At 35.4% G+C, this 24,625-nt stretch overlaps 1 protein-coding gene across 6 annotated transcripts in view; it reads right to left on the reverse strand.

Moving 5' to 3' along the window:
• The window catches only part of LOC150077541 (single-stranded DNA-binding protein 3-like), a 729,210-nt gene that overhangs the window by 142,218 nt on the left and 562,367 nt on the right, over positions 1-24,625 (reverse strand). For 5 of the 6 annotated variants that reach the window (XM_090386678.1, XM_090386675.1, XM_090386679.1 and 2 more), the window contains 2 exons: positions 3,006-3,069; positions 2,125-2,184 (listed from right to left, as the gene is read on the reverse strand). In XM_090386678.1, coding sequence (XP_090242804.1) covers positions 2,125-2,184; positions 3,006-3,069 — 124 coding nt within the window. The remainder of the gene's footprint in view (positions 1-2,124; positions 2,185-3,005; positions 3,070-24,625) is intronic. The other variant, XM_090386677.1, reaches the window with a different exon arrangement.

Consider the following 24,625-nt stretch of genomic DNA (forward strand, 5'->3'; position numbering starts at 1 on the left):
AGATAGTGGGGCCTAAATGGGATCTTTATTACTGATCAATTTTGGATATTAATTGAAATATCAATGTAACTATGTTTCATATTATTCATGATAATACCAATTTGAAACAACAGCTTTTTATGTTATGCTTACACATATGCATATATAAAGCATGCCCAGAAAATAAAGACCCAGACTTTCCCCAAACTACAAATATCAGGAAACGCAATTTTATGCAAAAATTATTAAGGTTACAGATTGCACTATTTTCCTGTGTAATTGCCAAGGACATTCAAGCACTTGTCATATCTAGGGACCAATTTTTGCATTCCCTGGTCATAAAAGGCTACCAATTTGCTTCTTAAATTTTCACTTTTCTGTCATTATCAAATTTTTTTGATGACCATGATTTCTCTGAATACAAAAAGAAGTAGTAATCACTAGATGTCAATTTTGAGCTAAATGGGCAAGTTACCAAAGATGTCCAAGCGAAATTGTATTAACAGTTCTTGTGTGCAAGCTGCAGAGTGAGATCTTTATTATGGTGCAATAAACAAATGCTCTCAGAAAGTAAACCATCTTTAGTTTTGAATGGCTAGATGCACTTTCAGTAAATTCTTGCAGTATGTGTCTGCATAGAATATGTTAATCATATACCATTTATCATTATGCTTATGTGTTTATGATTCCTTGCAGAAAAAACCTAAACCAAACTAAACTTAACAAATATTCTCTGTCACAGAAAACGGTGACAATGATTTTTCTCACTGAAATTCTTTGTTCGAGGTCAGCCTGTATGCTTCCACCATTCTGAGACAAACCGGCACTCACTGCTAGATGCTATTCCATTTAACAAAGAATCAACCGCCTCTGAGTAATGCCACTTATTTTGTTCAGTGAGCTCTAACATTTTCAGTACCCATCTAGCATGCAATTAACAGTAGTTCATTCAGATGGTGTTTCACAATTTCATTACCTTCACAGATCTAGGAAACTATGAAGACAGTAAATTGTTTGCCTCTTGTCCTATTGAACTCTTTCATTGACTCTTAGATTGTCATCAATAATGGATGGTTTTCCACACCTTTTTCATTGCAGACACCAGTTTCCCTTCATCAAATGCACAGTACTACACTGCTACATTCCAGTGATTCATAACATCTCTACTAACTACCAAAGAATGTAGGCAAATTGAATATTCCTCGTGTTTAAAAATCTGATAATCAGAACAAATCTCACATTCAGTGGAATTTTCAATAGGTGCATCATTGTTAACTTGTACTGAGTAACACAATGCACTCACAGTAACTAAATTGTTGTTATGTGTGTTAGCTGTCATGCCATCCCCCACCAGTTTGCAATGGTGTTGTATGCATTGAGTTTACTTTCCAGTTGTGCTTTGTGCTTGTGTATACATACACAAGCACGAACATATATATATATATATATTTAAAAATAGCGATAAACCGAATACCAGCAGGCAGTGGACTATCAGCAATAATTTTAGTTGCTACACTACTAAATGCACAGCCTTGAATAAAGATACAGTTCAAAGATGGATCCAGTCTTTATAATTTGGGGGGGGGGGGGGGAACAGCATAGGAACATTGTTCTATTTACAGACAGTGCACAAGCAGAACATGCAAACACAAATTTTTTGTACAATCTTAGTAAGACAATTAACCCATAATCTGCTGTGGACCTGCCTTTGATTCAGTTCACTGGTTTTAAATGCAAAAATCTGGTAAATCATTCATATTTTACCAACTTTTCATCTTTTCACACATGCACACACACTTGCTTAACCAAAAATTTTCACATCAACTGTAATAACAGGAAAGGATGAGGAGCAAATATTTAAAAAATCTTATTGTTAGTTAACAGAACAGAAGCTATAAAGCACTGAAAAGGGAGGTTTATTAGTATTTTTGATGCATTCTAGAACAGAACAATGTGATTATTATAAAAAATAATTATTATAATAAGAATAGTAAGTTTGCTGTTAATAAGGCACACAAAAAGTTTTCAACACGGACAAATGCAAGACAAAAATAGGAGAGAAAAAAAAAATGCCTTAAGGGAGAGGGGATTTAGGAAATATAAGGAAGAGGTGGTACAATTAATGGTGCTAAGGTAACTCTTCACCTCTTCGTGATGAGGGTGCATTCATTCTGCCGCTTGCAGGAGAGTAAGGGCGAGATGAACCTAGAAACACATGAAGGCAACAATCAGTGCACAACAAGAGAAGCTGGGACTATGACTAGAGCGAGTGTTTTTATTGCTTGCAGACAGAAGTGCAGGACTGTTGCTAGCTACTGACAGGAAAATTGTGAAACACTAGACATCTCACATGCTTAAACTAAAATAACCAAATATAAAACACATTAAAAGGCCTTCATTCTGTCCAGTGTAGTACATCAAAATTACTAAAATATTAAAGTAAAATTTTTGGAAATAGTTATATATGATTAATTTTAATTGAGGAACAATAATTCTGAAAATCACATATAAAGTAGAGTAAAAAGAATATATTTTAAAGCATTTTTTCTTTTATATAAAAGTTTCTACTAGTTAATCTGAACATTTGAAATTTCCATCACTGAAGTAACAAATGATGGCATTTTGTTAAAATAGTTATCAGCTTACTCAATTTTATTTTCTTATAAGTAATTTTAACACATTTTTATTTGTTCAGTTTTACCAGTGATTACTGATTCAGTATTTAATTCCACATTATTATTATTGACTATTAATAATAACATCAAAACATTGTATCTGCAAATAAATAAATATATATTACATAATATATATTTATATTATGTAAAATATTTGTATTATGTAAAATATATATTATGATTACCAACTGTTAAAAACTTTCAAAATTATTTGATATTGTAGTTTGAGTGAAATATGTTTGTAAATATGCATTTCATCATTTATAAAATTGCAAGTTAATGACTTAAAATATATACAGTTATAAAATGTAAATTTAAATACCAAATATAATTGCCATTTTCTAATCTCACCTTGTGGGCTAGGCATTATGGGAGTACCTGGGCCTGGAGGCCCTGTACCCGATACAGGAGGTCCCTAAAAATAATTAAAAAATTATGTAGAAGAACTGTGATATATATTACAGAGAGAAGCTTATCATAATAATAATTATACTGAACATGTTTAGGTTAAAAATTATGCAATCTTGTCATAAAAGTTTCACCCATAAACAGTGTTTTACATTCTGAAAAAGATATGAAAATTAAGTTTCAGAAAATAATACATTTAAACAGAGCTAATTTAATTGCCTGTAGTTTCTTTGCAACCTCAAAAACATCAAACGGGGATATGGCTATCAAGCAAAACTAACACATAACATGAATGTGATTGATTTTTTTTTTAATTTCACATACTGTGGGATACAGTAGTTTCACAGCAAAATGTCAGCATAAACCTACTTTCCAAATTACAGCTTCAAATTTAAAGTCTGCTGACTTTGTTTAAAATTTGCAGACGAGGCTAGTGGGATCAGAAGTGTTCAAAGCCGCTAAGTGGATTTTCTTATTTATTGATTTGAAATTATTGTTTTTCTAAAACTTTTGATATAAATTTAGTTGTATAGCATTATTTTGTGATTTTCTGATTAATCTGGTGTATTTATTCTTTACTCGGCTTTGTAATTGCATAAAAGTATCGGTAAGGGTATTAAATCCACGTGTTACAAGTTGCAGCTCTGCTGAACGAGAAGTTTTTTAGCCATATTTAGCTGCTTTATTGAACAAGTGTTACATCAAATTATTTTCTATAAGTAGCTTATAGACCTAGTCAGGATACTTAGTTTATTTTGAATTGACACAGCGAGATTTGGAAGTTAATTAATATGTGTCAGTAGATTTACCGTTCGTAACTTGCCGCCATTGTTATACGACACAATGTTATATCCCAAACTAGATAGCGCAAGCTTAGTATAGTACAGTATATAATATAATATTGTCAATTAATCAGCTATTAATTTTGTTAAACTTCATTGTCAATTAAATTGTACTTTTAATTAAATACATATAACGGCTTAGATTACAAATGTAACAATTAATTAATACATAACTTGATATGGTAGTTATATAAACGGAACTCATAGATAATACTCGATACTCAAAAATATATATAGCATTATAACTGTGTTGGGATACAAGTTTAGAGTTTTAATTTTGTACTGAAATTAAATCGAAATCATGACTCAGACCAGAGCAGCAAAGCAAAAGGCTCAAGCTAATGGGAGTGCTGTGGCTCAGGTGAGAACTGAGGGGGGGGGGGGCAGTTGCCCTCTGAATCACAGCCTTTTAAAATGCACTGCTTGCATGATGTTTCTGGAGCAATCAGGTACGGGACATGATATTGCCATGGGGGGGGGGGGTGTCTGTGTGCGCGCGATGCAAGGAGTGTAACAAAATCAAGCGACAACTCAGCGTTGTTATGGGCCTATATGAGAGCTTGAAGGACAGGGTGGATGCCCTCGAAGGTTCTAAATTGGGCGGCCCATCAAGGAAATTTGCAGGAAATTTGCCTTTAGCCAGCAGGTAGTTGGTTGGTGGAACAGACTTCCATCCCTGGTTGTGGAAGTTGATAGCCTAAATAAATTTAAGGCTAAGCTGGACAGGTATTTCGAACGAACGGAGGGGTGAAATGGACATGTTTTTTTTTTTTGGCTGATGCTGCATAAGCTTGCTTTTTTGCATTATATGCCTATGCTAATTTCAATGAAAAACACCAATCGGGCATCTGTTGTGAAAAGGACTGGTAGTAGATGAGCCATTAAGTCACAGTTCTACTAATTAACAAGCAAATTTTTAAAGGTTTTAATCCAATCCATATATGGATGCTGATGGCATCCTTACCCTTTCTTGAATGACATGTATAAGAGGGCATATATTTAAATTGAAAAAGGTATTTGAAGGACAGATATGAAAAAATTTGCCTTCAGCTAGAGTCTGTGATTGCTGGAACAAACTGCCATCTGGTGCTGTGTAAGTGGATAGTTTGAATATATTTAAGGAAGGAGTACACAAATCATTAGAGGAGATGGACAGATGACGTAAGTAGTTTTTTTTTTACCTTTTTGCAGCTAATTCTGCATAAGTTTGCATCCTTGCATCATTTACCACTAGTTGTGCTATTAGTAATACTAATAGCACAACGAAAATTTGATGGAAGCACAAATTAGACTCAGTTGTAAAACACCCAACAGGAACAAAGCAACTCTTTAACCCAAATAAACTGGAAATACATGTTGGGAGCAATAAAAAAGAGAAGGGAATTTATTAATTCATTCCATATCCAGGTCCGCAGATCACAACATAAACAAACAAACAAAAAAAAAGGTAAATACCTCCACCAGATTAATTTTGTTTTCCAATTCTTTTGAAGGTTCTGTGTTAGGCAATCTTTCAGCAGTAGCTGAAAGATTGCCTAACACAGAACCTAAAACTACGGCTGCTTCCAGCTAACTAGAGGAGGCCAGACCAAATATAAGATCAGAGAGAGAGAGAGAGAGAGAGAAAAAAAAAACACATAAATGCAGGAAAACAACTGCAAGGGGTTAGAATGCTAATTTCATTGCATGCAGGTCATCAAACTGAATTTTTTTTCCTTTGATTTTTTAATTGGTTACCGCAAAAACTGGAATAAAGCTTATTTTCAGCTGTAGATAAGCTAGTCAGTTTTTGTTGAATTTCTGTGACTTTATCACATTTACGTGCGTGCTAAATTTTATATCAGACATATTGTTTTGTTTTTTTTTCAGCTGAGATTACATAACTAAGCTTATTAGTTAAATGAAGTCTATATTTCAAAATATGTTTTAATTAATGGTTAACTAGCAGTGGTTTTTGGTATCAAAATCCAACATCATATGTAAGCCTTTCTTCTTGGAAATGTAAATAATACTGTAGCTATTTTTAGAATGGCACTTTAGTGGTACTTGAAATCATCAAATCAGAGTAGTACTAAGCAATAATCCACCGGTCAACACCAAAAATGTTTCTGGCTTGAAAACAGTCAATTCTTCTTAATTTCAGCATGAGGAAAAATGAATATAACATTTAAAATTCTTAGTTAGCTCTCGGTTCCACGATATAGCCCCTCTTATGATTTAGGGAAATTTTGGTGAGTACTAGGGAATTTTGGAGTCTAGAGAATAGATAGGTTGGTAACACTGAAACAGGAACTGATATGGCATGTTTTTTTTGTATTTCTGTGTATCATTTACCTTGCAAGTGATGTTCATTTCTTTTTTTTTTTTTTTTTTTTTTCAGGTTTATGGATAAAAATTATGTAAAAAGCCAGGATGCCACGTAAATGCGTTAACAGTGTTGACAATTTTTATGTGTGTGATGTGACATTTTCCAATCAGAAACGCCAAGTGACTCCACTTGAAGAGCCTACTACTATTATTTCGGCTGTAAGTAGGGGATGAAGACAAACCCTGAGCATCACATGTGTTGTAAATCTCTGTGGATGGTTGAATAACAAAGGATGGTCAATGCCTTTTGCCATCCTAATGATTTGGAGGGAGCCTTCAAATCATGTAAATGACTGTTATTTCTGCATGGTGCCTCCTCTTCAGCATGGCATGTCAAAAAAAAAAAAAAGGAAGTGGACTGTGGAATACCCCCAACATCCCATCAGCTATCTGACCAGTGGCACATGGGGATGGTCTGCCTGTACCTTACACTCCAGAAGAGTAAACTTTGGAGTCTGATGAAGATGGGGACAGTGTGAGAAATGATGGTCAACATGGGCCTTCAACATCACAGGATCCTGATTTTGTGCCAGAACCTGAGTCACTGAGTGAGTCACACAGAATCACTCAGGGTGAGCTAAGTGATCTAATTCGAGACCTAGATCTATTGAAAGATAAAGCACAGCTTCTGGGATCAGGGCTCCAACAGTGGAATCTTCTGCAACCAAATGTCAGTGTACAGCAGCAGGCAAAATGCTTTGATTCCATATTTTAAAAGTGAAAACAACCATGTTGCCTGCTGTGATGTCAATGGTTTGATGACAGCTTTGAATGTGGAGCATAACCCACAAGACTGGAGGCTATTCATAGACTCATCAAACCTAAGTTTAAAAGCTGTTTTGCTCCACAATGGCAATGCTCTTCCTTCAAACCATTGACATCACAGCAGGCAACATGAATATTATGTTCTTGATACAACATAAATCACAGTTGTTTTTAATTAAAACTTAAAAAAAACAAGAAAACTGCACAGAAACCAAAAGTACTTTCTCAAAATGTGGCCTATTCTCGAGGGTTGGAGCCGGATCCATGGTGTTCTTGTGGAGTGGCAGAGACTTGGCAGCATATTTTGTTCTCTTGTCCTTATTATAATGCTGAATGGTGTCTTTTGGGAAAACCGATAGCTAATTTTAATGAAGATAATGTACATAGATTGGTGCAAGGAGTTAACAACTTTCAGGCCTTACAAGAGTATGCAAATGCTGTGTTCCCTAAAAGATCTATCATATGAAACCTCACGGACATTGAATTGGCCGTCTACAACCAGAATCTTTATTGATTGCATCAGGGCTTGGGAGCTTCAGACCTGGAAGCTTTTGGTCAGGTCTGGGGCTCCTGGGCATGGACCACTTAAGTGGTTTTTTTTTTTTTTTTTTTGTTCGGCTGTTGTTCAGTTCTTGGGTTTGGGCGGCCCAAGGCTGGACAGCTGGCACTCAACAGTCTAGCACTCTCTCTGTTGAGTATTTAATTGCACTTTGGCGCTTCAAGCTTTTAAAGACAGAACCAGGTCCAGCTCCACGTGCCAGGGACGGGCACCAGATTGCAGTTGAAGAGTTCAGCTGCTTTCTGATGGCAAAGTGACCTGACATAAACAACATACTACACTCACAAACATCTCTCTTATATTTACTTTTATTCTTTCCTATTCAAAATTTCTTGTTTATACACTTAACTTAGCTTAGATTATGAACTTAACTTAAATTTTTTTTTTTTTTTTTACTTTACTTCTCTTTTCAAAAATATGTTTTGTCTTCTTATTTCTTAGCTATCTTTTTATTTATCAGGTCCACTTTACAGATTTTCTGTTTTAAATGATTTAGGTGGAGATGGGCATTTGCCTGGGAAACACCCTGAACCAGTACACACACACACACACACACACACACACACACACACACACACACACACACACACACACACACACACACACACGAAGAAGACATGAGAATTTGAAATTAATTCTGGAAGCAATTAAGTACAAAGCCGACCGGGCTAGCCGAGTGGGTAAAGTACCTGCCCGGCAACCCAAAGGTCGCGGGTTCGATTCCCGCCTCGAGCTTGGATCAAAGTACTGCAAAAACCTTGGGAGGTGCAATATGGCCACAGAAGCCGATGCGCCAACAACTTCCAAATCAAAAAAAAAAAAAAAAAAATTAAGTACAAAGACCACCAATGGTAGATCTGTGAAGATCGGATGATGATTGCAATACTGCTGAGCATGCAGTGGGGATACATGAAGTATTGCTATTTCCTGTGTGAGTGGGACAGTCGGGCTAGGTCCTCACACTACAAGAGAAAAGTCTGGCCTCTAAGAAGAAAATCTGTGCCCTGGGGAAAAAAATGTCTCCTGGTTGTTCGAAGCAAAATTCTTCTGGCCCCTTTACACATCAAACTGGGACTCGTGAAGAACTTTTTTAAGGGGATTAATCAGGATGGAGAGGCTTTCAAGTAACCGAGAGGACAATTTCCACTGTTGAGCGATGCTAAGGTTAAGGCAGGAATCTTTTTTGGTCCACAAACTCATGAACTTTTAAAGGATGAAAACTTTCAGTGAGGGTAACGAGAATGCAGCTTGGGAAGCCTTTAAAAGTGTTATGCATGACTTCCTGGGAAACCAAAGAGCTGGAAACTATGTTGAGACTGTGAACAACCTTCTAGAAAAGTATCATCAATTAGGCTGCAACATGTCACTGAAAATCCACTTTCTCGACTCCCACCTGGACTTCTTCCCTGACAACTGTGGTGCAGTGAGTGACGAGCACGGTGAGCAATTCCAAGACATTTCAGCAATGGAAAGAAGATATCAGGGTAGACGGACACTTCTATAGTGTTGGACAGTAACAAGAGATGTCCCAGAAGTGGAATACAAGCGACAAGAAGGCACTGTCGTGAATAGGCCACATTTTGAGAAAGTACTTTTGGTTTCTGTGCAGTTTTCTTGTTTTTTTTAAGTTTTAATTAAAAACAACTGTGATTTATGTTGTATCAAGAAAATGTAAATATGAGATTGTTTTAATATTACTTTTCACTCCGACTACTACTGAAATTACTATATTCTTAGACAACAGTGAAAGTACTGTATCTCAAAAACTCGAGCTAATAAAAAATTTCTGAAGTCATATTCGTTTTTCTCGACCCAAAATTAGTCAAGTTTGCCTATTTTAAGAAAAGAAACAATAAATTCACAAGAATTTTTTGTTGAATAGTGATAATTATTGTGGAAATTTCTGATTGGTATCATATTCAGAAATGTTGTAAGAGCTATTGGATCATTCAACACAAAAGCACAAAGCAGGATGTCCTATTATAGGATACCTCATTAAAAGTATTAATATTACTGTTAGTCATAGTGCAAGGAAGCCACAGGCTTTTACTGCATGGGAAAAAAAAAAAAAATATATATATATCCAAGTATGAAAAAGCAAATAGTAAATTTTATAATAAATATTAAATAGTCACATAACCAATTAATGCCATCTAAGACGATTAAACATTACATCGGTCTGTATAAATATGAATATGAGTTAAGTTAATAGTGGTAACAGTTTTTAAAGGTAAAAAATAATATACTAGCTTATCAGGTAAACCAAAAACCATTGCGGGTACCCAACGTGACCTGTTAAAAATATAAATATATGCCATGACATAAGCAATAAATTATAAAAATATAAAAAATATAAAAAACTACCATTAAAATGTTAATTATGGCAATGAGATACATTGAAAGGGACTTTTTCGAGGGCTAACCCTTTCAATGTATCAACCATAATTAACGAGCTATCCGTTTCTGTAGTCATCGTCCAGCATAACTATGTCCAAATGTATGTAAAATAGTAAGATAGAGCCAAAAAGTAGTGACGAGAATAAAATTATGTTGATTAATCCCAAATTTAGCAGTAAGCTGGCAAGATGACTGTTAGCCCGACGGATAGTCAAAATTTAAATTAGAGAAAGAGCTATTATTAGGCATATGTGCATAGTTGATAGTCTATCAACTACGTGCGTATTTGATAGTCTATCAACTATGCACATATGCCTAATAATAGCTCTTTCTCTAATTTAAATTTTGACTATCCGTCGGGCTAACAGTCATCTTGCCAGCTTACTGCTAAATTTGGGATTAATCAACATAATTTTATTCTCGTCACTACTTTTTGGCTCTATCTTACTATTTTACATACATTTGGACATAGTTATGCTGGACGATGACTACAGAAACGGATAGCTCGTTAATTATGGTTGATACATTGAAAGGGTTAGCCCTCGAAAAAGTCCCTTTCAATGTATCTCATTACCATAATTAACATTTTAATGGTAGTTTTTTATATTTTTTATATTTTTAATATTTTTATAATTTATTGCTTATGTCATGGCATATATTTATATTTTTTCCAGGTCACGTTGGGTACCCGCAATGGTTTTTGGTTTACCTGATAAGCTAGTATATTATTTTTTACCTTTAAAAACTGTTACCACTATTAACTTAACTCATATATATATATATATATATATAAAACTTATGTTTTATTAATAAAACATAAGTTTTATTATGTTTTATTAAGTTTTATTATATTAACCAAATTAATAAAACATAAGTTTTATTAATTTGGTTTAAGGACTTAATTGACTAAATTATATAGGGAATTATCGACTACCTTTTGTCCTACTACCGCTACTTTCCCTTCCCTGTTTGTTTATTTTATATTATTTTATGTTTCGTTTTGCTCTGCATTATTGCCGTACTACTGGCTGATGTTTTTATTCTAAATATCATATTTATTTTAATTATCAGATATATATATATATATATATATACACACACACACACACACACATTTTTTTTTTTTTTTTTTTGGCTGATGCTGCATAAGCTCCTACACTTGCTTTCTTGCATCAAGTGCCACTACTACTACTACTACTACATATACAGGGTGTTTCAAATGATGGTCAATTTAAAGGTGAAAAGTACAAACTAAAATAAGCAAAAAAGTCCCAGTGAACATCAGGCTGCAAATGAACTGTTTGAGATAATGCACATTTTCTGTTAAGATCCATCACTGAGTATGGGGACACTAGTTTAGCAAAAAGCTATGAATCCTTTGCTAAGGATGGTTTTATTAAACATAAGATAATACATTCTTAATTTTTGGTTTCAACACCACAAGATTTTACAGCTGTTACATGTTACACGATGTCACAAAAGGCGTTCAAAATGCTGTCCTTGCATCTGTATGCAGCTTTACAGTCTTCTTTGCATTGAGTTGCAAATCCTCTCAGGCATTCCTGGGTCATTTCTGATTTGCTGAAAGGCTCCTTCACAACCCGGTGCTGCAATTTTTCAACTGTGTTAATGTCAGAAGTGTACACCAAGCTTTTCACATGACTTCAGATATAAAAATCCATAGGATTTAAGTCTGGTGATCTGGAAGGGCACATTGACAGGCCCACCTCTACTTATCCACCATTGACTATACCTGCTAGTTAGATACTAAGCCACAACTTGAGCAACCATCATGCATAAACCACATGTTCTGGCGTTGCTTAAGTGGAACATTATTATCATCATCATGGAGGTCTGGAAGAACATTCTGTAGGAACTGAAGGTACCGATCTCATTCTAGCCTATTTGGCAGAAAGAATGATCCATTAGACTGTCTCCTAGTAGTCCTGCCCAGACATTCAACGAGAAACGTTGCTGATGTCATGACCTGTGAACTGCATTAGGATTTTCGTCAAACCAAACGTGACAGTTATGAAAATTAAAAATACCATCACAAGTAAACACAGCTTCATCAGTTAACAAAATGTTTAAAAATTGGGGATTCAGGACACACTGTTGTTGCATCCACCGGCAGAAGTTCACTCTGAAAGGGTAGTCTGTATTGCTGAGACCTTGTACACGCTGGATATGGTAGGGGTACAGTAATTGGCGATGTAAAATTTGCCACACATTATTGCGACTCAGTACACGCTCTTGCAGAGCAACCCTCCTTGTCAAAATTCCTGGATTTCATTCTATTCTTTGCTTCTGGGCCTACCTGCTTATACTCCATGTGTGAAGCACCCATGTTCTCTAAGGTGTTGATGTACCCTGATGAATGTGCGCCTTTTGGGCTGCCTTCAGCGGGGAAATGCTTCTTGGTACAAATGTGCGGCCTTGAGTGCACTGCCATTGGTTTTACTGTACATGAAGTGCATGTCCACATACTCTTTGTTGCTGTAACCTCTTTCCATGTCAACTATCTTTTGACAAGTACTAGTATGCCTGCTACGTCTCAGAGCATTGAGAGAGGAGAAAGGAAGAGAATGAGCATAAACAAACAAGTCAGTGGTGGATCCCAACTCTGTATAGTTCAACCTTGTCAGTGGTGGACCCTATCTTGAAAACGATTCACTTAAGGCCCATGTTTACTAGGCTTTTTTTTGCATATTGTAGTCTGTACAGTTCATCTTTAAATTATTGACGATCACTTTTGAAACACCCTGTATATTCACATAGATAGACAATTATTATAAAGAAATAAGAAAACAGATTATGTGCTTTCTTCCTCATCCAGTTGACCTTTGAATTTCTTCAAACTGTCAGCCTCAACTCCATGTAGGCAAACCGTTCCAGTGATCAACATTTCCTAGAACATTGATTTAGTTCCCTCTTAAAAAATTTTATGATTTCTCCTTGAGTGCAATGTCCATTGTTAGTTACAGTGGTAAACTGGCTGCAATTAAACAACAGAATGACGTAAACTCTTCTGGTCTCAGCCATCCAGAGTTACAAATGGAAGTTTATTTATTAATAAGAAAACTAAAATTCATAAGTGATGGTACTAAGAAGCCAGTTACCAGCTTTTGCAAGATCCCTAAATGGGCAGGTTTTAACAACGGAATTTTTTTTTTTTTTTTTTTTTTGGCTGATTAGATGAAGATTCTTTGTGAATCAAACAAGTGGGATTTTTCTGTTAATTGCCAACTTTATTATTCTTTGGAATATTAAGCTGTAGTTCACTTTTTACTGTATACAAACATTGCTGTAACTTTAGTGTAATGTATAAACAGTTACAGTTGAAGTTTTACATGAGTGTGGTGACATGATTAGTTCCATCATTTATCAACCTTTTGTAATATTCACAATGTACCACTGTATTTTCCACTCACTTGTTCTTCAATAATTGTTGAAGAACAGGTTGACAAGGGAAGGTGCCCTTTACAAATCTGCTGACAGAGCGAGTGGTGATTTGGCTCGTATTGAACCTTTAACTACCAAGCAATGTGAGCTATAGGAGTTGCCATTCCTTATGTTTATTTAGTTTGAAATTAAATCTTTAATTATTACATTAGTAAAATCTTCATTGTTCTATTGAGGGAGGGTATCATTCCTGGACCATATCATTTTTGATGTGCTGGACATAAACTCGCAAAATAAAATTTGCTCAATGATAATCTGAACAATTACAGCAAATTTCTTGCAGATATTTATTATGGCCATATTTGTTGCTACTGCCTTTTTAATTACTACATTGTATAGCTTAAACAATTATTAAAGGTACCTGAACAAACCTACTGAGAATTTTGTGCAATTGGCTGATGATAGTACAGGGTGCTGTATACGTATTGTTTAGAAAACTGGTTATTATTGTTATTTGTTTTTTTTTTTTTTTTTAGGAGCATTAGCAACTAAGGCCATATTGCTCCAGGATATGCGGTGGTCATTCCCTGACCTTTCTGCATCCTCCGTATTTGGTGGTGACGGCTCGAACCCCGGTCTAATCAAGAAGCGTGTGCTACGCACTGCTGCTCCTTCCCACCTGGCTACGGAGGCGCCTAGAAAACTGGTAAACTCTGAAACTGAATTATACTAAAAGATTGTGATTCAGATTCCACATTCTGAATACAATGCAGTAATGTCATATTAAAATATCATTAATGTAAAATGTATCAAGAAAATGAAATGCATAAGGCATAATTTTAATGGGTTTTGGTATTTAACTATATAATATTGGTGTAAATACACCATAGTTAACCCATAAATTTGAACTACATAAGTAGTATAGCCCACTGATGATGAAGCCCAATAGCTTCAAATCTATAGTCTGGGTGGTGGTATCCTCTGAAAATAAATACGAGTAGTCTTCTCTACTAGAGAAGCATTATTTATTTGAAGTAGTGCAATACTGCTATCTCGTGGTGACGGCAACCACAATATGAGATACAATTAAAACGATGCCTTCTATACTACTTATGTAGTTCAAATTTATGGGTTAACTATGGTGTATTTACACCAATATTATATAATTAAATGTATCAATAATGTAATGTTTTGCTCTCTAGAGTGATTGTAGGGCAAATGAAGGTATCTATGGCCATAACTATGGTCATCAAAGAAACAGAGAAGTATGCTATGTGGATCACGAAATGGGGGGGGGGAGGAATCTAAAAGCCTTTGCAAATAATTATATCATGTGGTACTTTTTTCCTGTTTAATTTTTTTTTTCTCTTCGTTATTTTATTTTATTTTTTAATGGAATATTACCAAAGTAATTTTGTAATCAATCATTTTCTAATTTATTGCTTGCGTAATTTCATGGAGCTAAGTTTCTTGTTAGCAAATTTTGACTGCTATCCCAAGGGATAAAAGAATAATAATAATAATAATAAAAATATTATAGCTAATAAAAATAAGCTAATCGTGGAGAAAAATGATCAAAAAGTAGATGGCTACACTGCTGATGTGTTCTCCCTTTATCTATGCTTGAATTCTGGCATTTCATAATTGGTTATATTTATTGTTCCAAAAACTGGAAACTCCAAAGGCCAGTAATTTCCAGGTAGTTGGAATTGTCCATCTTAACAATATCTACTAGGAAGTAGAACAAGGTTCACAGGTGTCTTTCCATGCTGGGACGATTGCTTTGAATATTGAGGAAAAACATTCACTAGCTAATTTGCAACATCCAGAAATTACATGGAGCTCTTTTCATAGGCAATACTCAGTATTATCAAATTTATACTGTTCGCTTGAAGACAGATGTTACTGTAGGAGCAGCAGCAGTGCCTCAAATATCACACATCACTGTCTTTCTTTCTTTCTTTCAAATGAATATAGTATTTACACCTCTAACCTATACAACATCAAACTAGCACTTGAACTTGTTGACTACTTGTCTAACTCACAGATCTCTGGGTGCAATATCTGCTCTCAAAAGCAGTTGTTCCTGTGAACATCCAATACAGAAACAAATTCAATCCCATTTATGGCCACTCAAGTTATGTTGAGTTATGGACACTCAGGTATACCAGGAAATGAACTGGCAGTGAAGCTGCTAAACACCCAACCTCCTCAAATATAGCAGAATTATTGATACCCATATATAGATTATAAAATAATAATACAAAAAAAAAAAAAAAAAAAAAATTGTAAAGATAAATGGCATGAAATCTAGCAGACACAAATTAATAACAAGCTTTTCCAAATTAAACAAAAACTAAAACCACAATGGTTCAGTTTCAGAACATATTGACAAGAATAAGTTGTATTAGCCAGAGCACATATTGGTTCTGCACATTTGAACAAGTCAGTGGAACAAGTGGAACCTTTGAACAAGCATTTTTATCTGTTAATGGGAGATGATCCACTCCAATGCATGCCTTGTAATATGCAACTTACTGTTAAACATATCCTTGATGAGCGCAGTTATCATCACAATAATCGAACAGCAACTCTGTAATCCCCGTTAAACTTATTATTATTAGCTATATGGTGCAAGAAAGCCTGAGGCTTATGCTGCACCAGTCAAAAAAAAAAAAAAAAAAAAAATCCCCGAGTTACCTTGAGTGAGTGAGTGAGAGAGAGAGAGAGAGAGAGAGAGAGAGCGAGAGAGAGAAGAAGAAGTAGAAGGGAATCACCAAGAAAGAGAAGGATGATGATACCACTGATATTAACACATCTAATTGGAAATGATACAAATCTAAACAACCTTTTCAGTTTTTTTAAAGCAAATCCAAACATATAGTAGATTATAGTTTAACACCCCAGGGGCTCACATCTGGTGAGTATGGGCTTGGCACACCCAGGGTCCTGAGCTGGATATCATCATTCTTCTCTTTCTTGGTGATTCCCTTCTATTTCTGACACTCTCTCTCTCTCTCTCTCTCTCTCTCTCTCTCTCTCTCTCTCTCTCTCTCTCTCTCACAGGGTAACTCGGGAATTTTTTTTTGGCCGGTGCAGCATAAGTTTCAGGCTTCCTTGCACCATATGGCTATTAATAATAATAATAATTATCTTCAAAATGCTCCTGCAGCATGAGCAAACATATTTTGATTAGGCATATCTTGGCCTTAGTAGCCCTTGTACCGATAAAAGCATATACCAAGCAAGCAACCTACCTACCTACCTACCTCACTCCCCTGCCCCCTTATAATCCTGATACGAGTCTTTTTGATTACGATATACACCCCAAGCTTAACTCATGTTTAGTCTCCAAAGCAAAGTTTCCAGCATCCTCTTCCTCCCTCCCTATCTCCTTCAACCCATGCACAGTACTAAGTACTATAGGATTTGATACCATGTTTTTTTTTTTTTTTTTTTTATGAAACCCCAAAACAAAGTCCTTAGTTTGCCAGCTTTCAGATGTTGCAACTGTAGTTGTCTAATATTTTCTATGAAAGAAATGAAAGAGCCATGTTACTCTTTTATTTACTAAATAAATATTTTCTATGATATAGTAAATTTTAGCTTTCTTGTTTCTAGTATACCTCCACTATTAGTAAAATAATAAGAGGGGTTTACCTCAATATAGTACCAGAACACTTCCATATGATACCCTCCAGAAATTAAAATGGAAAAAATGAAAAAATCAACAACTTACCGGTCCATTAGAGTAAAATATAAATAATTAAATAATCAATTTAACACAATTTAAAACAATTAACAATCAAATTAATGCAATTAAAAGAATCTAACGAAAATATTTAAAACGATTTTCCTTCCTTAAAAAAAAATCGTTTTGAATATTTTCGTTAGATTCGTTTACTCGTTTATTGCATTAATTTGATTTTTAATTGTGTTAAATTGATTATTTAATTATTTATAAGTTGTCGATTTTTTCGTATTTTCCGTTTTAATTTCTGGAGGGTATCATACGGAAGTGTTCTATGTACTATATTGAGGTAAACCCCTCTTATTATTTTACTAATATTATTATCAACGTAGAACATATTGAGTATTACAGCTCTGATTCAGACTATCAAATTATACCTCCACATAAACTGACTATCTTTATGCTGAAATACTATTATGATTGCACAAATTCTAGTAGCATTCACCATTATTATTAAATTCTCTCCAAATTTTCTAAAATATTCCCTGTAGATATAACTTATTTCTTACCCTGATAATTAAATTTCCAACCAACACTATTCTTTTTTTTGTCACTAGTTTCTATTTCTCGTTGTAAGATATTACAGAGTTCTTTTCATCTGTTTATGAGCCTTCCAGTTTACAACATATATTTCTCTATATAACTCTACTGAATATATAAGTATTATCACATTGGTAACAGAGTTTTATTTAAAATGTTATGATAGATTTGTAATTCAACTTTTACTGTCAGGATATTGTTTTTAACTGACAATAATGTGTCTCTTCAGGAAATGGCATTGATGATTCACCAGTGAATTACAATCTGTTCCATGTATGTAATTCTTCAAATAGGCCTTGGGGTTGGGCAATTTATGCTTCATACTAACTTCAATTGAATACACCAACTTTATATGACCAAAACTTTATTACAACAAATAAAAAATAATAATAAATAAAATAAAAGAGGACAAAAGTTGATGTAAAAATATTATGCTTCATACTAACTGAAATTGAATACACCAACTTTATATGACCAAAACTTTATTAAAACAAATTAAAAAAAAAAAAATAAATAAAAGACAAAGTTGATGTAAAAATAAAATGTCCTGACAACTTTTGAGTTAAAAGTGCTAAAAATATAGATAAAATGAAATTATATAAAATTAAAATATACACGAAATATTATAAATTAAAAGAAATAAAAGAACAATGCAGCTTTCAAAGGCAACTGACTCCTTTATCAACAGTGGAACTTTACTATCACAACACATATTTAAATAACATTAGCAGGATCATGGCTCATGGCACATGTTACTGTAACGGCACGGGAATTATCCTCCACATACACATGTAGACTGAAAATGGCCCAGGAGTGTGCCAGGTGGAACTGTTTATCCCATCCGAGAATTACAGTCTCAAAGTGGGGGTGAATACAGACTTTCATATCTCTATCGATGGTGTTATGTTCCGAAGAACAAATCTGCAAGCTCTTGGAGCCATTTTTGGTGCCAATGCCTACATGAATGATCAATAATAATGAAATTTTAAATCTGGTTCTTTTATAAACATTTTCCAAGACATACAAAATTCCATTAAAAGTCAGACCAGTAGAAATCAGGCAATAATTATTATTATTATTATTTTTTTTTTCATAGATATCACATAGGCTATCTACACACAATATATTGTAGCCAAAGTGCTGGATTTATGTTACTTTCATGTGCAAAATGGAGGAATTAATGAGCAATATGTCAAATGTACAGAAAAGAATGTTCTCGGTTTACAAATAAATTCCATTGATTTTTGCTTATTTTCTTATTATCAGTTTATTATACGTAAAAATCATGAATTATTACAGAAGTGTTAAATTTGTGTGATATTTCAAATGTTATTAAAATCCAGAGAGATATAAGATAAGTAAAGTGCATTAAGAAGCATTTACAGTGAGCTACAATAGTTTAATTTACTAAATCACAACTTCTGAAACATGTGTCAATTCACACTGCTAATTATAAAATATTACAAAACATAACTGCCTTGAATTTTGTAAAGAATTACATATTATTCTGTAATTCTTGATTCCCAAATGTTTCATAGCACTTCCTGTACTACTTCTTCAGTGAGTGTAAAGAGAGCAAAACCGGTAAATTATGGAGACTTCATTTACATAGAGTAGTTTAATAAAATGATTAAACATTTCTTATTTGTTAATATTTAGCCTTTAGTAATGATAAGAATAACAGATCCTGAATTAATTCTTTAAATAGACCTCTGGGATGGGGAAAGTTCTGATTCATAATAACTGCAAAGCAACACACCAACTGTATAACTGAAACTTTATTAAAATAAAAATGATAAAATAAAATACACTGATTGTACAATAAAAACGATAAAAACAACCGTACAACCATAGCTTTCAGAGGCGAGTGCCTCCTTTATCCAAAGTAAGACTTAACTTGTCACGGTACATCCTTAAATAACTGCAGGATCAAGGCTCGCAGCACATGTTATTGTAGGAACATGGGCAGTATCCTCCGCATGAAAACGGCTCAGGAGCAAAAACAGGTGGAACCGTTCATCCCTTCCAAGAATTACTGTTTCAAAGAAGGGACGAATATGGATTCACCTGTTTTTGCTCCTGAGCCGTTTCCGTGCAGAGGATACTGCCCATGCTCCTACTTTGGAGGATAAAACATTAATGGTATTATGCTCAGGAGAAAAAATCTGCAAGCTCTCGAGCCATTTGCAGTTCCAATATCCATGGGAATGATCAACTATGATGGCATCAGCAGGAGAAATTTGGTGGTTCTCTCCAAAAAATCTTTGGCCACAACAGATTTCCCATAATCTGTGGCCTTTAATATGCTCCTCCATATGATCTTTGAACCTGTCTCACCAACACAGCACTCACCTGTAATCTGGGCATTTCATCTCATATATGATCCCACTTGTACCCTCCAAGGGTATAGGATCTTTAACCTTTGACAGCTTGTCCCCTTTTATTTAGTTTACCTTGGAGGTGGAAATAAATGGTACCCTCCCTTTCCTTGATCTGTTAGTTTATAGAGATGGCCCCAGAGTAAAAACGAGAGATATAGAAAACCTATATGACAGGGGCAATATACGCATTATAACACGGCATAAGCCAACAATCATAAGACCAATGTTATTAGGGCCTTGTTGGATAGGGCTGGGACCCACTGTATCTTCTCCAAGGATAGAAAGGAGAAGATTAAATGTGTCACAGCAGACCTCAGAAAATGCAGGTAACCCCAGAAGGCCTTGGAGAAATATGTTTGGGAAGTGGAATACGGATGAAGAGAGCTGTTCACACCCATTACCACAGCATACAACAAAATGCAGGTTCAAAGATTGTATGGGGGTTAACATAATATAGGCCAAAGATTGTGGGAATCTGCTGTGGCCAAACATTTTTCGGGTGGAGAACCACGAAATTTCACATGGCGATGACATCATAGTTGATTGTTCCCATGGATATTGGAACTGTAAATGGTTCAAGAGCTTGCAGATTTCTCCTCCCGAGCATAATACCATTAATAGAGACAGGGGAATCCCTATTCATCCCCTCTTTGAAACCGTAATTCTTGTAGGGGATTAACGGTTCCACCTGGCATACTCCTGAGCCATTTCTGGTTCCTGTACACGAGGAGGATGCTGCCCATACTCCTACAATAACACATGTTGTGAGCTGTGATCCTGCAGTTATTTAAGGATGTACTGTAACAAGTTAAGTCTTACTGTTGATGAAGGAGGCAGTCGCCTCTGACAGCTACAGTTGTTTTTATCGCTTTTAATTCCATATAGTGTAATTTCTATATATTTTTGCCTATTATTTTATTTCTTTTATTGTACAAGTAGTGTATTTTATTTTATCATTTTTACTTTTACAAAATTTAATCAAGTCTTATGTTATTTTAATAAAGTTTCAGTTATACAACTGGTGTGTTGCATTGTAGTTATTATGAGTCAGATCCTGAATTAGTCAACTGACTTAGCTATTAGTAAACATCAAGTAAAGATTAATTTTAGCAGTTTAAATAATTTTTAAACCAGTTAACAATTTAGTTAATTAGATTACACTTAATAAAATTAAATAAACTAATTTAAGTGAATAGATAGCTACAAATACCTACATCCTTGTATGGCTGTCCTTATAACACTGTTAGCCTCACATATCAAGACAGTGGTTTATAATTTATTTTATTTATATGTTCTGTACTATACTGTACTCTCAAACTAAGAATTTTTTAAACAAACTCAGGTTATGGTCTCAAAGGCCAATCATAGTTTATAACTGAGAGTGAGGATATTCAAAGAGAGACTAGAAGTTTGGATGTTGTAGGATTAGACATCTGTTCGGTGGCTAATCTTTGTGAGCAACTTAATTGTGTGGGTGGGTTCAAGATTACATTAGTAGGGGAAATGGGGTTCTTTTTTTGTGGTATAATTATTATTTTTATTTAAAAATCAAATTAACAATTCTATGTAAATGAAACCACTAATAATTTACAGTTCTGCTGTCTTATTCACTGAAGATGTGGCGTTGGAAGTACCAGGAAATGTCTGAGAATAAGCTGAAATTCTTAAGAAATTAAAGGCTGATTACACTCCACGCAGGGTTGAAATGCTCATAGCTTCACCAATTTCCACCCCTTTCCTGTTTCATGAGACTGCCTCCTCTCTACACGCTATTTCAGTACAATCAAATATTTGCCACTTGAAGCACCTCATAGAGTTTGGAATATAGGAACATATATGACAAATGAGATACCTGGCTTTAACTGTTGCTGGAAGGAGTGGATCAGAACATGTAAGAATTGTATAAATTATGAGATTTCAATATTTCTCGAAATCATCTTATTTATGAGAGGAGGCAATTGGAAATAATCTCTGATGTAGTAGTAGTGGCATGTGATGCAAGAAAGCAAGTCTATGAGCTTATGCAGCATCAGCCAAAAAAAAAAAAAAAAAAAAAAAATTTCACATAACCATTCCTTCTAAATGTTTGTCCAGTTCCTCCTTAAACTTATTAGCATTAGCATTAGCATTAGTAGAGGCATTTGATGCAAGAAATCAAGCTTATGCAGCATCAGCCAAAAAAAAAAAAAGTAACATAAATAAATAAAAATAACCACTTCCACTTCACCCCTCTGTTCGTTCGAAATACCTGTCCAGCTGAGCCTTAAACTTATTTAGGCTATCAACTTCCACGACAAGGGATGGAAGTCTGTTCCACCCACCAACCACCCACTGGCTAAAGGCAAATTTCCGCACATCTATCCTACATCTGTCTTTCCTCAATTTGAATTTATGCCCTCTCAGGTGATTTTTCTGAGCTAGAGGAAGAATCCCATCAGCATTGAGCATGCTCAAACCATTCAAGGCTTTGTACACCTCTATCAGATCACCCCGCTGGTGCCTAGTTTCCAGACACTGTAATTTGCAAAACTTAAGCCTTTCTTCGTAAGAGAACCCCTTTGTCCCATTCACCAATCTAGTTGCCCTTCTCTGTACTCGTTCCAGCAGCTCTACATCCTTCCTGAAATGAGGCCTCCAGGCCTGTATACAGTACTCTAGGTGTGGCCTGACCATTGCCTTATACAAGGGAATAATCACCTCCTTATCCCTGCTAGAAAAATTCCTATATATCACTGACAATACACCATGAGCTACTCTTGCAGCTCGTCTGCACTGCTCAGAGAACTTCATATCTGCCTGCACCACCACCCCCAGGTCCCTTTCATTCTGTACCACTGTCAGTGTAGTACCACAGAGTTGATACGTTGCTCTGGGGTTGCTGTTTCCCATATGTAGTACTTTACATTTGTCAATGTTAAACTTCATTTGCCACCTCGAAGCCCATCTGCTCAACCTTTCCAAATCCTGTTTCAGCAGCATAGTGTCAGTAGTGTCCTTGACAACCCTGCCAACCTTCGTATCGTCTGCAAACTTGGACATTAAGCCTGATATACCATCATCAATATCATTTATAAATACAGAAAACAATAAAGGCCCCAATACTGAACCCTGAGGGACTCCACTAATAACATTAGTCCACGATGAGCAGTGTCCATTGATTACCACTCTCTGTCTTCTCCCCCTCAACCACCCCTTTATCCATAGCAGCAACTTGCCTCCAATGCCACACTGCTCCAATTTGTGCAGCAGTCTTCCATGTGCAACAGTATCAAAAGCCTTTCTAAGATCCAAGTATATAATATCAAAGTTATTCCCTGCATCCAGTTCTTTTGTGACTGCATCATAGTATCCAATCAAATTGGTCAGGCAAGACTTCCCCTTAACAAAACCATGCTGTGTCCTAGCTATAACTGAAGTCTTGTCTAGATGATCCTGCAGTGCTTCTTTCACCAGTGCCTCCATTAATTTTCCGGGAACAGAAGTTAAACTCACAGGTCTATAATTACTTGTGTCAGCCTTTGATCCCCCTTTGTGAATTGGGGTCACATTTGCACATCTCCAGTCAATGGGTACCTCCCCTGAGTCCAAGGAAGCTCTCATAATTATGGCTAAGGGTTTGCTTACCTCCTTTGCTGCCTCCTTTAATATAACTGGATAGATCCCATCCACCCCAGGTGCCTTTCTTGTGTTTATCTTCAACAATTTCTCCTCCACTTTGCTCTCAGTTATTACAAGATTCTCTAGCTTACTGCTAGAGTTGAATACACCTCTGGCATTCCCCTCGCTGAATAACTCCTCATGTGTGAATGTCGATGCAAAATATTCATTTAGTTTGTTAGCTACCCGAGCAGGGTCATCAACAGTTGACCCATCGATCTCAAGTGGACCAATCTGATTCATCCCCTTCCTTCTAGAGTTTACATAAGTAAAGAACTCTTTGCTGTTTTTCTTCGCATCCCTTGCCAAGGATCTCTCGTAATCTGCCTTCGCCTGCCTAACCTCCTTTGTAACTTGGTTACAGATCAACTTGTATCTATCATAGGCGTCCGTGTCACGTGTTAATTTGTATGTATCCCATGCATTTTTCTTCTCTGCCATATGCCTCATTAGTTCATCTGACAACCATTTAGGCCTAAACCTTGAACAATATTTCTTAGTTGGTATGTAAAGCCTAGTAGCTTCCACGATAAGTTCTTTGAATGCTTCCCATTTTGAATTTGCTGTTGGCAATATCATCAGTTGATCCCACTGTATAGAATTTAAATACTGTCTCAGTCCATTGTAGTCGCCTTTACGAAAGCAATACCCCTTCCCTTTACCCCTAATGGTAGTTACCTCTTTGAGTAACTCCCACTTCAGCACACTGTGATCACTGCCACCAAGTGGTTCATTTATCTGCAGATTCTTAATGCATGAAGAATCACTACTGATAATCAAATCAAGAGTATTACTCCCTCTAGTTGCCTCCCGAACATGCTGATGTAGAAAACAATCATCCAATAAATCCACAAAAGCCTTGCTACTGTGTGAGTGACCAGCCCCCAAATTCCAGTCAATAT

The sequence above is a fragment of the Mastigoproctus giganteus genome, chromosome 12 (genome assembly GCF_048544385.1).
Source record: "Mastigoproctus giganteus isolate SK-2022 chromosome 12, ASM4854438v1, whole genome shotgun sequence".
Taxonomy (NCBI): Eukaryota; Metazoa; Arthropoda; class Arachnida; order Uropygi; family Thelyphonidae; genus Mastigoproctus; species Mastigoproctus giganteus.